This window comes from Lycorma delicatula, chromosome 1 (assembly GCF_047948215.1).
Source record: "Lycorma delicatula isolate Av1 chromosome 1, ASM4794821v1, whole genome shotgun sequence".
NCBI classification, from domain to species: domain Eukaryota; kingdom Metazoa; phylum Arthropoda; class Insecta; order Hemiptera; family Fulgoridae; genus Lycorma; species Lycorma delicatula.
Genome location: NC_134455.1, coordinates 266,849,473 through 266,864,859, shown reverse-complemented (window position 1 = coordinate 266,864,859; position 15,387 = coordinate 266,849,473). Strand labels below are relative to the sequence as shown.

General features: G+C 29.7%; 1 protein-coding gene across 1 annotated transcript in view; it reads left to right on the top strand.

Moving 5' to 3' along the window:
• The window catches only part of Pde6 (phosphodiesterase 6), a 215,056-nt gene that overhangs the window by 187,308 nt on the left and 12,361 nt on the right, over positions 1-15,387 (top strand). The window contains exons 16-18 of the mRNA XM_075354878.1: positions 3,653-3,832; positions 5,034-5,187; positions 10,555-10,700. Coding sequence (XP_075210993.1) covers positions 3,653-3,832; positions 5,034-5,187; positions 10,555-10,700 — 480 coding nt within the window. The remainder of the gene's footprint in view (positions 1-3,652; positions 3,833-5,033; positions 5,188-10,554; positions 10,701-15,387) is intronic.

The following is a 15,387-nucleotide window of genomic DNA, read 5'->3' as shown; positions in this document are numbered from 1 at the left end:
AGTATAACAAACCCAAATTTATATGACTGACAGACAATGTTGACTAATGTAAACTCGCAGTTGTACAGTAAGCAAGTGCTCGGTTTTCTCAGTTGTATGCATTATTATTGCCATTAAAAAAAATGAATAGCAACGCATTTGAAGGTTGTAAAATTATGTAATAAATATAATGAAGTGCACGAACCACTAAACTTTTTGTGCGGACCACCATTTATTTTTTAGAATTAAACAGCCTTGTTTAATTCTAAAAAAAAACTTCTACTCTAGTTTAGAGATGCCAAGAATAAAAAATACATTTTCAACTGGATGCAGATCAGGATTTCAGTTTTTTTGTAACAGATATTTGAAACAGATTTTGCAAACTTGGCGCAAGCAATCAAAGTTTTTTTCTTTAAGCCAAAATTTTCCAAAAGAAGAATTTTGTCCATGGCAAATTCTTAATGTTGGTATGTGTGAGGTGAATTAATGTCTTAAATGTTTAAATACCCTTATGCACTTTGTGTGTTTGTTACCTGTTACCAAAGTAACAACATCAAATTGTACTTCACTGTGAACTTGCTCTTAAGTGTAATTTTTGAAATAGCTGTGAAATAAACATTGCCCTCAAATTTTTGACTATTGGAATCTAATATCGATTACTAATAGTTTAATATTGTTGGAATAGTTTGCAGAAAATTGGAATCATTGAAGTCAGATTATACAGCAGTAGTCACTAAATGATAAAATTGAAATAGTAAAGTAATGATGATTATATTTCAATATTCCTAGCAAATAAGTGGATTACTATCAAGTAATACCCAATATCTTCAATATCCAGTGAAGATATTCAATTTTAATCCTCTGCCAGTCAATAAAGCATAAATTAAATGATGTGACAAATGTATTTCTCTTTCACAAAGTATTTCTGATTATCTCCATTTTATTTCTTAATGAATAGATGAACTAAAGTTTATGAGGAAGAACAGTGGTTTCTTCTCCAATCATTTTTAATTTTGTGCACCTGCAGTAATGAAAGCATTCTTTTAATGTTTCATATAATTTTCATTCATTGTATCAGACTATGAATGCCGTACTAACATTCATGTCTTTTAATCCTATTATTTTACAGTATCCTGTAAAATGGTAGTAATAAAAATTATGACCTGGATGAGAATCTAATGCTTATCTATGCTAAACCAATTTTTAAAAAAATATTAATTCTGGCATCATTGATGTTTCCTGATTTTTGGGGTAGTGGGACATTTTCAGTTATTTAGCAAAATAGTTAATTATTAGTAGCAAAATTTTTTCCACTGTCACAAATAAGGATCCAGGAATATCAGTCCTGGATGCATGGTGCATCCAGTAATGCTTGATGTCTTTCAAATGGAACCACCATTACATACCTGAAATCCTCCACTACTTCTTGTTGTCTATTTACTAGCAATACAACAATCAATCACAATCATAATCACTCCACGTTAATGTTTCTACAATATTTTACCTAACATATCATCTTTTTAATATTCTTCTACATGTTATTTTCCTTCAGATAAATAACTACACATAAATAAAACATAATCTATTGACTCCTCAGAATTATTTCATTTCCATCATTCCCTCAAATATGCTGTGTCATCAGCTCGACTCCAAAAACACATATGTAAGCTAGCATCTGTATTCACAATATTGTTTTCTAGAAATGGATTTAATAACCAAATGCATGCATACAATCATTTTTCCAGTTTGTATGAACTGAATATTTATAAACATATTATTTTATTACCTTGCTTTGGATTTACATCTGAATTTTATTAATGTACTACTTTGTACTAAGAAATAATTCTTAGTATTCATGTATTTTCAATGTTTTAGGTAAATTTTTTTTTTCTTAACTGATAAATTCATATTTTTAGTTGTTGCAAATATTTTCTAAATAATATCTTTTATTTTTTACTCTTAAAATCAGTTATGATAACAGTGATTCTTCCTGCAGTAACATAAAATTAGAAAAAAAATTAACTTAAAATGTTAAAAACTCAGGTAAAACAAATTTTCACTTTTTTATTTTCTGGTCTCTGATTACTCAAATGAATTTCATACAAACAAGTGCACTAGTTAGAGGCTAAATTTAGTGCCTGGCTACAAGATTTACTAATTGAACTGGCATTACACATTGCACTGCATGGGTTGATCTTCCAATGCAGCGCAGTACAGCAAACATGTCAATTTCAGTAAGTATTGTAATTCACCCCCATTATATAATTCATGTACCTGAATTATTAAACAATACTTTTAAAAGATATTCAAAAATAAATTACTCAGTCAAGTAAGTATTGTTTTCTCACTGATTATCATATTTTAGTTCAATTATAAACCTATGTAAAATTGTTTCCATAACATTCAAATTTATGGTGCAAAATTGCTTTTTGAACTATAAATTTTGTTTATAATATATTTATTTGTAACATTTTCTCTTTCAAAACCGGTTTTTTTTACAAGCAAAAAACTGAATTTTATAAATAATTCCTTATTATATTCATTTAATGTATAAAATCCTTACTATATCTATATCTGGGCTATTCACAATTGTGCTTGGGTATTCATGGGAAAATGAAATCATTCTTTGTACCATGGTTTATCCTAAATATCCAGTATAGTATTGGAATTGTGTGGTGCTGCTTTCCAAGCTAAATAAATCATAAGGTAAACATTAGGAAAGAAAACTGTCTGGTGTTTGGTTTTCTATTTCTTTAACTAGTTAATGTCATGATCCTATTATTAACATAAATGATTGTTATTTTACTGTTGCATAACTTTTATCTTATCAATACACATCTTAACAAGGATATAAAAATCAATTTGAAAATTTTATCTAAAAAGACCAATAACTTCTTCATTTGACTAGTTTTTATAACCAAGTATTGACAAAAATTATTTTTATGATGGACATCTTATAATAAAAAACAATGAACTGTTCTCATCTTTGGTAACAGATTAAGTAAATTTGTTTTGTTAGTGTTACACTAAACTGAATTTTTTTTATTTCTAGATGACTTCAGGAAATTGCATGAGGAATGTCATTCCCACAGTCAATCAACTGTAGTTACATTCATAAGATTAATACTATTTTCTCTTGCCTATTCACTTGTTATTCCCCTTTTGTACCTTTTTTTGTTCCTATTTACTTCCATTGTAAGAATACACTAGGCTACAACATAGCAACCCTATCAGAGTATAAAGAATTGTATGTTAGTAACACGATGAAACAAAAGATGATTTCATTTTCACCTGAATACGCTAGTACAACTGTGACTAGCCCAGACATTGTGTAGCAAGTTTTTAGATCTTAATTGAATGCAATAAGGTGTTAGTTATATGATTCTGTAGTTTGGCTTTTACAAAAATGTGATTTTGATAAAGTGATAACGTTGAAAGAAAATATTACATATTTTCTTTCATAAGTTTTAAACAAAATCTGTAAATCAAAAAGCAATTTTATATTGTTGATTTGAATAATACTAAAAATCACTGAAATATCATCTACATGATACTTACATATAAATAAGTTAAATAGAATTGTGTGGAATTAAAAGTGTTAATAAAACATGTTTATCCTATAAGTTGTATAGCTGCATAGTTGTAACTATCTTGTACAAGTTTCTTTTCACAGATTTTAGGATTAATGGTCGCCTGCCTGTGCCATGATCTTGATCATCGAGGTACAAATAATGCTTTTCAAACAAAGACTGAGTCTCCTCTAGCAATTTTATATACAACATCAACAATGGAGCATCACCATTTTGACCAGTGTGTTATGATACTGAATAGTGAAGGCAATAATATATTTGAGGTATGATGTTAGTCTTTATTAACTTCTAAATTTTTTATGTATTCACAATCTAAGCCTTCCATTTTCCCTTTTTATAAAAAATAATAAAATATAGAAATATTTGTAGAAAATTTATTTAGTGTAGTAATTCGGTAATCAAAATTCACATTTTATTTAGCAAAAACCACAGGTATGTTTAACAATATTTAAATAGCGTGATATAAATGTTCTGCATATAGTGTATATATTTGTACTGAAGCCAGCAATTAGATTTACTTGTTGCACAAATGAAATACCTCATTACTGAACACTTTTTTTTTATACCGTACGGGAAGATGAAATAAATGAAATGTTAGGTAAAAAAATGTCAGACCCTTGGCAGAAATTGAACTTGAGGCCAAATGATCTGGAAGTTAACATGCTAACCTCTGCACCATCTGTTAAATAATAATTACTTAATTACTGGATAACAAACAGTTTTTTATTTTGTCAATATATGATTAACGTTGTTAGTTGAAATTCTTAATTTCATTATTTAATTTTTATGACAAATTTAATTACATCTGTGCTAATGCATTATGTTACATTTAATTTTGATGCATTCATTTTTACATTTGGTTAAACAACATTGCTCCTCCTGTGCTGAGTTGAGGCAGTGTATATGTATAATGCATTATTGTTTTTAACAGAAAGGAGTACTGGTTGGTACTGATGCATTAGTTGTTTCTTTATACTAACTGTAATAGTATTTCTTATGGCTGTAATGTATGTAAAAAACTCCTGATATACAAGAGTCACCACTCAGTTACTTTCTCTGAGAGTAATGACTTACTACTCAGCCAGTACCTGAGGTGAACTAATCAAAGATATCACCCAAAACTGAATATCACCAACATTTTGATAAGCTTAGATGCTAATGGCTAAATATTTGATCATTTTGATTCATTAAAAAAATATGATAAAGTAAAATAGTTATCTTTTATAATCTTTTTGGAATACATTTCCTGACCGTAAAACTTATGCACTGCACTCTGTGCAGTGCAAGAAAACCCTAACTTTTCAGTCAGATGGATCAATTTTCATAAATCTGAATGAAAGATTTTATTTAAGTAAAATAAAATAAATTTACTTAATTTAAGTAATAAATAAATTTACTACACCCTTAAATTTGTAATAATAAAAAACAAAACTCATTGTAACTCAAAATTACTATTTGTTTCAGGCTTTGTCACCTGTAGATTATAGGGCTGTCATGAAGACAGTAGAAAATTCTATACTTTCTACTGATTTAGCTATGTATTTTAAGAAAAGAAGTAGTTTTATGGAACTGATTGAAAATGGTGAATTTGACTGGCAAAGTGAAGGTAAAAAAGAATGTAAGTGTCTAAATTACTATTGTCAAAATTTTATAAAAGCAAAGGACAGTCACCAATGAATAGTATAAAAAATGATTAATTTTTAATGACAAGCTAAACCAAAATATTAAATAGTAATTTTAGGAGTATTTTTTCCTGAAACTGCTTTATGCTTAAAGCAGCTGAAAAATTGTGTAAGCCAACAGTGCCACAGTTTCAAGGATACAAAATTATTGACATTTTTTTAAGTTAAATATTTTTTGACTTACTGAAAAAAGAAGTATGCTCAAGAAACAATAAATCTTTTCAACTTTTTTTTTTTATTCTTTGTAAGGAAATCAAAAGACATAGTGAGATGTTTTAACCTCTCACATGCAAAGGCAGAAGAGAATAGAAGTGAAGGCAGGCCTCTGTTCTTAACATACCAAGTTTTTAATACTTAAAAACCAATGTGAAATGTAAATTTCTAAAATAAGTTTTGCAATTATCAGATTCCTGTTTTTTTACAGAATTTTTTAAAGCTTTCATGTTTTATAAACAGAATTTTTTAGACACTTTCCAGGAAAAGTTGGTTTACCACTGATTTTTCTATCTTTTATATCCAATTACTTTTTTATTCTAGTTTCAGTCCTTTTAATTTGCATTATCACAATTATTATTATAGTCATCTAGTTTTATATTTTATATATATATATATATATATATATATATTTTTTTTTTTTTCTATAAAAAGCTTTTAAGTGTTTTTAATTTATTTCAATATACTTAACATTCTTTATAGCGTATGGTTCACCAACCATACAACAATTTGCAATTAACTGATTGATTGCTGTTGGACATAGTTCAAACAAATAAATCGATCCTTAAATACATATTTCACTTTTTTTTTAATTTGTCAGTATGGAGTAGCTGTTAAGACTAAAGCAAACAGAATCTCTAAAAAAACTTTCTCAAACTTTTATTGTTTTAATTAGATTTAGCTAAAGCTCTGATCAGTATTTCAGGTTGTTCTAGGGCTTTATTTATTATACTTAAGAAAATGAAGAATTATATTTCATAGAAATTAAAATAATACATTGCATCTACAAAATTACCATTTATCAAATTATCATGATAAGACAAAATAGTTTGACAGATGTAAGCATCTTATTCCATTTGAGGCATTAATGGCTCTAGAGCGGCTTTCTTCAGCAGTAAAATACTTCATGAAAAACATAATGCGTTTCTTTTTTGGCAAGAGGTAACGAATGTATTAAATTATTGAATATGAACTAATATTTTAGTAAATAATTAATTTTTATTAATCAATTATATATTTGTAACTTATGGGATATTTTTATTTATTTCATCTCTTTTATTATATACATCTCTTTAACCTATTTTTTAATTTTAAAAATATGACTATTTTAATAAGTAATGTTTTCAAAACGTTAAACACATTTTAAATTTATTTATAACTACTTCTTCATTTAAACATGCCTAATTATAATAAATCATTTTTTTTTTAAATTGTTTTTACTTTTTTAAAAATACTTCTATTTATAGTCGCATCAACAATTAAAGCCATTAGCAACAAACAGAACAATGTAACTACCAATAAATTTGTAGTCTTGAACAAACTCAGGTCAACTACTCCTGACATGTGTGGTTAATTGAAACCCAACCACCAAAGAACACTGGTATCCACAATCTAGTATTCAAATCTGAATAAAACTAAACTACCTTTATTAGGATTTGAAACCGAGAACTTCAACTTTGAAATCAGCTGATTTATGACAAGTTTGCCACTAGACCAAACCAATGGATTATTTTAACTTTTGCAATTTTTAGAATTGTTAAGTATTTAATAACTTTGTTTTATTTGTAAAATTAACTTTCTTGCTTATCTTGCATTTAAACTAAACGCTACACTTTATGTACTATATAAATTTGTAAGATTTAAATAAATAATTTATTTATAAATGTGTAAAATGGCACATCCACTGCACACCCAGAACTTGCACCTAGTGAATATTATGTAAAAAATTTAATATTTTGTTAACTAAATTTCTACCATTGTCCAAATACTCTAGGAATCACCTTCTGTATTTCTGCATCATCATATTCTGACTCAGTACTTTAAATCATTGTATTCAGTACTTTAAATCATGAGTGATAGATACATGTTTTCTTTAAAATTAACTCTTTTCCTTCCGCTTTTTGATATGAAGTATGTGAGTATTCAGTGATGTGTTAGGACTGACCTCCATATTTCTTCATCTGAGTGATTATTTTTTTTGAAACTGAGAATAACATAAATAATTATAACCCAAAATTTTCTATAATAATTTCTTGAATAGTAATCTCATTACTTCAGCTATCAGTTTCTACATTTTCTTGCCATTTGTTAATCTCTTCAAACTGTTTTATCAAGTTTATGAAGAATTAATTAATGATCATCAATCATCACCAATCTGCTATCTGTTCTCTTATCTTCATTGTGAGCATCATTCAACCTTCAATTTATAGAACCATTTCATGATATTTTGTACATTTCTAAAATTACCGCAAATAAATAAGGTTTGTTGGTAAATAAGCACAGGGTAATCACCTTTTTTATTGATATTTGTATTTAATAGGATTCTGGATTAACACACCCATTTCAAACGCATTACCTATAAACCACAGAAGAAAGGTAATCATTCATAAAAAAAAAACCATGTCCATATAAAGATCATTGTTTTTACAGATAACTAATAAAAAATATTTCCCTAGTGAGCAAAATCCAGTATATCTTTATTTTTTAGAAATATTTCATATAAGACATTTTTTCTTTCCTTTAGACCAGTGTTTCTCAACCTGGGGGTCACGCAGATATGAAATGGACATCACGAAATGAGCCTACAACTTTACACATAAACAATAAACAAATCATTTATTATAAACATTTTACTTACATTTATAAGTGCATATATAAAGAAAATAAATTAATGAGATGGTTGCACTTGATTTCATTTAAAAGTTTTTCCATACATGGATCTATGTTGAAATACACAAAACCAAATTATTTTCAAGTGATAAAAGATGATTCTTATATTTAGTTCTTAGTGCAACCAAAGATGGGAAACCCTTTTCATAGAGGTAAGAAATAGTGAAGAGGTTCATATTTTCAATGGTTTTGCGATTAAATAAACATATTCACTTCAACAAGCTAGCCAAAACATATCTAAATATTCAAATGTGAATTGTTGTCGTAACCTTATATCGGTTGGCATTTTGATGAGCTAGTCGTGAATATCAACAGGTAACTTAGCAGCAGCTACAATATACTAAATGGATTCAGTACCCATCTCTTCAAGAATTAATTTTATCCTCCGGGAAATACTCCGCCAACTGAATTGTTAGCTCATGCAAATGCATCTTCATGTTATCCAAGCCGTGGTGAATAAATACTGTCTTCTTCATCCAAATTTTTCTCAATATAATAGGAAGTGAGTGAAAACATATCAAAATGTTTGCTTTGAAGATGAATAATCCACATATCAAGCTTCTTGATAAAAGCACAAACTTTGTCTGTCATTAATTGAATGTTTTTATCACGTCCTTTAAAATTCACATTCAAGTAGTTTAAATGAGAAAATACATCAACTAAGTAAGCCAGCAGCAACATATACTCATTATTCTGTAACAACATTGAGAATGGCATTTGTTTATCCTGAAAAAATGTTATTAATTTAGCTCACAATTCCAATAACCAGATTAACACTTTCTCCTGTGATAACAATCTGACTTCTTTATGGGAAAGAAGAGATTTTTTTTCTTTTCCCCCATTTAATCGCGTAGTGTAGTAAACAGCTTATTCTGTAATGGTCAACTGTTAATAAAATTAACTACTTTTACAGCTATACAAAGAATTTGTTTGAGATTTTCTTTCAGATGTTTTGTGGCTAGAGCATGTGTGTGAAGTAATTAGTGCGTTCATTCCATCTTTGGTATAAGGTGATCTTTAATTTTTTTCAGAAATTCACTGTTCTTTTCTGTTACTACCTTTGCACCATCACTGCATACGGCAATACATTTTGTTATGTTATAGTTATCTATGTTATAGTTTTTAGTAGCTTCATAAAAAGATCAAAAAGACATACTGTTGCATGACCAGGAACTGATTTGCAAAACATAGTATTTTCTGATTGACCTGTTCCAGTTGCATTCATATCTCACAAAACATAAGAACTGAAAAATGTTTGTCACATCTGCTGATTCATCAAACTGAATACAAAAAAAATTCACACGCTCAATTATCTGATCACAAACATTGGCAGCCATGTCATCAATTCACGTTGATACTGTGTTGTTAGACAGCAGAAATTTTTTCACATATATTTTGCTACTTCCACGTCAAAACTAACCATATTAATTGTTACAGACAGTATGAGGTTTTCTGTGATTGTATGGAGTTTGGATATCTTAAATATTCTTAATTCTATGAGATAAGATGCTTCACTTTATCAGAATGGCTTGATTTACAAATAGAAGCTTGCTAATTTCTCAAGGTATGTAATTTTCTTTTGAAAAATTCCAAGGATTTGCTTTTATGATCAGAATATTTAGTTTGTGAGTGTCAAATTAATTCTGATGGCTTCATGCTTTCAAAAAAAGCAATTCAAGCAAACAATGCACTGTGGCTTTCCATCCAATAAGGAAAAGCGTTAATTTAAATAACAATCATTGTACAATCTCATCTTTTTACAAATCGATTCACTGGATGTAGATTGCTCATTTCATTTTTTCATAAATTTATATATTTTGCATAATTGAAAAAAAAAACCAGTTACAGTTTGACAGCACACTAAAAAGCCAAAACCTCAGTTATTATTTTTAAAACTCTACTATTAAAGTATACTTTAAAGAAACTATACTTTTAAAAACTTAAATAAAGGCACCAGGCACATGATTTACATTTGAAAATAAACTGACATTCTCCAATCCCTTATTCCTCTGAGAACACGACTTGTTCAAAAGTGTGATATGCATGTTACAAGAGATGCAAACATCAAATTGGAACCTGTGAATTGCTCATATTTGTTCACTTTATACATGTATGTTCATACCCGTCACCATCAACGCACCAAAATAATTTTAACTAGATTTAATTGGGTTGGATTTGGGGGTCACAAAACATTCATTATATAAAATTATATATATATATATATATATGTATATATTTTTTTTTTTTTTTACTTTTTGGGGGTTGTTGAGCTAAATAGGTGCTGCTCTACACAACTAAATTAATATCAATTGAATTAATGTTTAAAAAGTTACTGTCAGAACATAGATTTTACTGATCCTAAGACATGAATTATGTTACATGATGAAATAACTTCCTATCCTAATTTAATTTGTTGATAGTGCTTTGTGGCATGATGATGACAGCATGTGATGTAAGTGCAATATCTAAGCCATGGGAAGTTCAGCACAAAATGGCAAAATTAGTGGCAGATGAGTTTTTTGATCAAGGTGATTTAGAAAAACTTCAGCTTAATCAGCAACCAGTTGTAAGTGGTGATTTGTGTTATATTACTTACATGTTTATAATACGTTCCTTTTTTTCTATACACAGGCTAAAAATAAATCAAATTTCATGAAAATAAAACATTTATTACAGAAACTCTTTAATAAAACTATAACTCTAATTACTTTATTTTTCCATAAATCTGTAAACAATCCACTCATAAAATAACAGTCAATCTTACCTTAAAGATTCTGATTACTGATTTACATTTATTTATTGGTTGATATGTTTATATGAGACATATTCATAAAGTAAGGGCCGTGAACTTTAAATATTAGCTGGTCTGAAAACAGTTCACGCATGCAGGACCATCTATTGACTATTTACAAAGCCACTGCTGTTGTTGTTTTAATGTAATAGTCGTTTGCCTGCCAGTGAATGCAGATCGCAATGTCCACGACAATCGTTTCTTCCGCCAGTTGTGAAGTGCGCGCTGTGATCTGATTTTTGTGTGCAGAAGAATCTTCAGCTGCTGAAATTCATCAAGAGTTGTGCCTAGTATATAGACCTACACTAATGAGTGAAGAAAAGGTTAGACAATGGTGTCAAGACTTTAAAAATGGCCACACAAATGTGAATGATGTAGAGCGGAATAGAGCAAGCCCAGTATTTAAACCAAAGAAATCATTGAACAAGTGAACCAAAACCTGCGATGTGATCGATGATTGACTCTGGCTGATGAATTTCTGCATATTGGACACACCTCTATCTACACGATTATCACAGAAAAGCCCAGATATCACAAATTGTTTGCAAGGTGGGTACCCACCAAAATGCTCACCGACAAACACAAAGAGCAAAAAATTTGCAGTGGACGAACGTTTTTGGACTGCTATTGACAAGATGGAGATGATTTTTTTTCCCATATCATTACGGGCGACAAGATGTGGATATCCTACATCAACATAGAATTGAAACAACAGTCAATGCAGTGGCACCATTCAAGTTCCCCAAAACGAAAGTTTAAGCAATTTCTGTACTCGAGTAGAAAAATGTCAGCTACCGTTTTTTGGGACAAAAAGGGCATCATTTTGGTTGATTTTATGGAAGGTGGACCCACAGTTACAGCTGACGTGTACTTCGAAATGCTCACCAAAGTGAGATGTGCGTCCAAAATCGACGACGCGGGACACTGTTGTTGGCATAATTCTTCTTCACAAAAATGGCGTCCTCACATCACTGCTTTAACCAAGAAGAAGATTCAAGATTTTCGTTGGGAACTTTTTGACTATCCTTCATCTAGTCCCCATCTTGCACCTAGCAACTATGTCCTCTTATTGCATTTGAAAAAGTGTCTTGGTGTATCTTTAACCCCTCTGCATAGACATTCACCTATGCAGAGGTTAAAGGAACTGGTGCAGCGTTACGAAAAGTGCTTAGAACTGAATGACATTTATGGAAAAGTGAAGTAAATATGTCGTAAACTAAAACTGTAAGTAAAACCCTGTTCTCACGATTTAATTTTTTTTAATGAATAAATGCCCTTACTTTATGAATATGCCTCATATTTATAGTTTTTTGCAGTTTATAGATTCCTTTTTTGAACCGAGTCTATTGTTAAAGAATAAACTTCATTAGAACTGACCATCAACTGCTGAACTGTTGATCACCTGTTGTTGGCCTGAGCTTCAATAGAGAAATATGGCAAAAAATACAATTCAAGAATGGGTTAAGAAGCTAATTAATTGCCTTAATTCTCATATCCAGACAACACCAATTACAGTGCAAAGACCACAAGTAATCTGTGCACTATTCCACATCCCACTAAACTGAATACCACTTTGTTTTTCTCTTGAGTGAAATCAGCCAGTGTTCTCACAGGACTAAATGCCCAAGTGGTTGATAAAAACTAGAATTTGAAAATATTTTCTTATTTTGTTATATCAAATTTATACCAGTTTTGTTACTGGACTTGTACTGACACAATTGATATTAAAGTTTGTGTTGTACAAACAGATCTATACTAGGCTAATAAACTTAGCCTAGGTGTTCGTCCTATGAAGTAGAGAAATATTTTTAAAATAGATACTCAATTTTGTGTTATTTTAAATTTATATAAATTTTTGAAAGTAGGGTAAAACATGAAATATTTATTCTCTTATGTGGAATGAAACACTTTAAATCTGATTTACTGGTAATTAAAAGATGCTATTAAAAAACCACTGAAGGAGCATTTGTATAAATTAACTATAGAAATACTTTATTTTTTTTAACACTCTGGGACAACCGTTAGATATAACTTCAGAGGATGAGAGGGTTGACATGTAGCATGTGAAAATGCCATGCCTGACCTGGATTCGAATCCAGGACCTCGGGATGAAAAGCCAAGACACTACCACTCACACCATGGAGGCCGGCAACTATAGAAATTACTAATTACTTGATTCATAACTCCCAAGAATAGGAAAAAAGAACAATTGAAGCTGCAGCAGTAATTTCACTTATTTACTAAAATATTTAAATATCAGTTATTTCCATTGGTTATTTTAATAATTTGATCAATTTTAAAAACAATACTAGCTCAAAAAGGTTTTTGTATTTTATTATAAATGTATTTATAAATGATGGTATTTTAAATTTGTGCAAAAACAGTGGCTTTTTGAAGGTGCGTTAAAAGTAATTATCACATTTCACATAAGTTGCTCTTTTTTAATTAGCTTAAAAGTTACTTCTAGTAACGTTTTTAAGTTACTTTTAACTGGTTCTGAGAAATTGTATTGGTCATTTGGTACAATGCACAAAAAAATTACTTGTTTTCTAATAATCTAGACAGCCATTAAAAAATTAAACTTATATAATTGCATTTATAAATATTTATTTACATTTGTAATAATAACCTTGTACAGTAATAAAGTGTAATTTACCATTTGAAAGACATCTTCAGATTTCCAGTTTTCACTCCTAATTACAACTTATGTTAAAGAATAAATAATAAAATATTAATCCAATAATGTAATAAAAAAGGAAAAGGGAGAAAATCATATCTCAAAACATTATGTTCAAATAAAGTCAAAACTATTATGTCATGATTAATAGGGCATAAATTTACAAAAGAAATAATACTAAAATTAGACTAATTAAATTTATAACAAACCAAAGTTGCTATGAATGACTCCATATTTACAATTTCTATATTTTCAAAAGATGTATATTTAATAAAATTATCAAACCAACTTTAAATAAGAATAGTTGTAAAAAAAAGTATTTAAAGTATAATAATACAAATAACGAAGTTAACATTAAATATATAAAATGAAGCATGATGATTGTGAGAATGTATACTTTAGTCAGATAAACTGATATTTAAACATTTCTTCTGAGATATCAGAGTTTTCAGAAATGGAAATTTTTAAATGGGGCAAACATCATTCTATTTCTAAAAATATAAAAACTTCTAAAAATACTTATACAAAGAAAAGATTTTTAATAAACTTCAGAAAAGATTAAGTTCCAAATTTAATTTGTATATGTTTTTATTTGTGTTCAAACCTTTCTCTGAGAGAAATTCAGTGATTTCAACAGTATATTTTATTTCTCTGTAATGTAAAGGAAAATTTTTTTTAACAAAGATTTTAATTGTTAGATAGACAATTTGTAGATATTTCTTATTTATTTGTTGCATCAAACTATTCTGTAAAGATTTATTACCTGAAATTATTTTAACATTAAATTTTTTTTTCAAAACTTAAAGAAACTTAAAAAATTTGATTTAAAAATAAAATACTTATTTCAGGATTCCATACAGCCTTAATATTTATATTTGGCAAATATAAATTGTAAATATTAATGTAATATTTTTATTTACCACCTTGGTAGCCCTGAAAAGGGCTGTTTGAAATTTTTGTAATGTTGCTTCTGAAAAATGCTGTTAAGTTCAGTCGCTGGTCTCCAGCAATGTAAGCGCGACTCGACAGGTTGCAGTTGAAGAGTTGCGGCTAGTCCATTGGAATTGGACCAAGCCTCCCCTCAGCAGCAATTGGGTCAGCATCAGTCACCAATTAGTGATCATCCCCAAAACAGGGTTTTCCCTGAGCAGTGATCAACCAGCTCAATCTTCATCTCTATGCTTCCTGGCAATAGTTGGCTTCGTGCCAGGACGGCCAGTCTGCTGCTTTGGTGGGGTGTATAGGCATCCATCGCAAAATCCCACAGTAGGCCAGCCAGGGGACTTCTTCCTTCTCCTTCTTCTTGGTGTTCTTCCTGGTGGTGGTCCTAGAGTGAATGCTCTCACATGGAATGGAATGTAAGGATATCGCAAGATACATATTCCCTCATCACAAAGCTTGGACATTAGTCCTTTGCTGCTGGGTCTTTGCTAATATCTGGGGGTGTTTGTTTGATTAATGGTGGTTTTATTTGTTGATGTAATTGTGGATTGCATTGCAATCCTTACAAATCAGTTTGGAATATCATTACTTGGATTATCCTTGGGAGGCTAGTAAGGTAATTGTACCACTCTCCTGGCCCAATTCCTCTTCAGTCCCACCATTGAAGGCCTTTTGAAGTGAGTGCCTTTTGGTCTAGCAGGAATGCACCTGATGAAACCGTAGTTATTCTGAGGGTGCAATGCACTTCCCCCGGAGAGGTAATCGCATGTGCTAGTGACAAGCCAAAATTGTAACTTGAAGAAAGAAAGGGTATGTGGTGAATTTAGGTTCTGCAGACTCTTC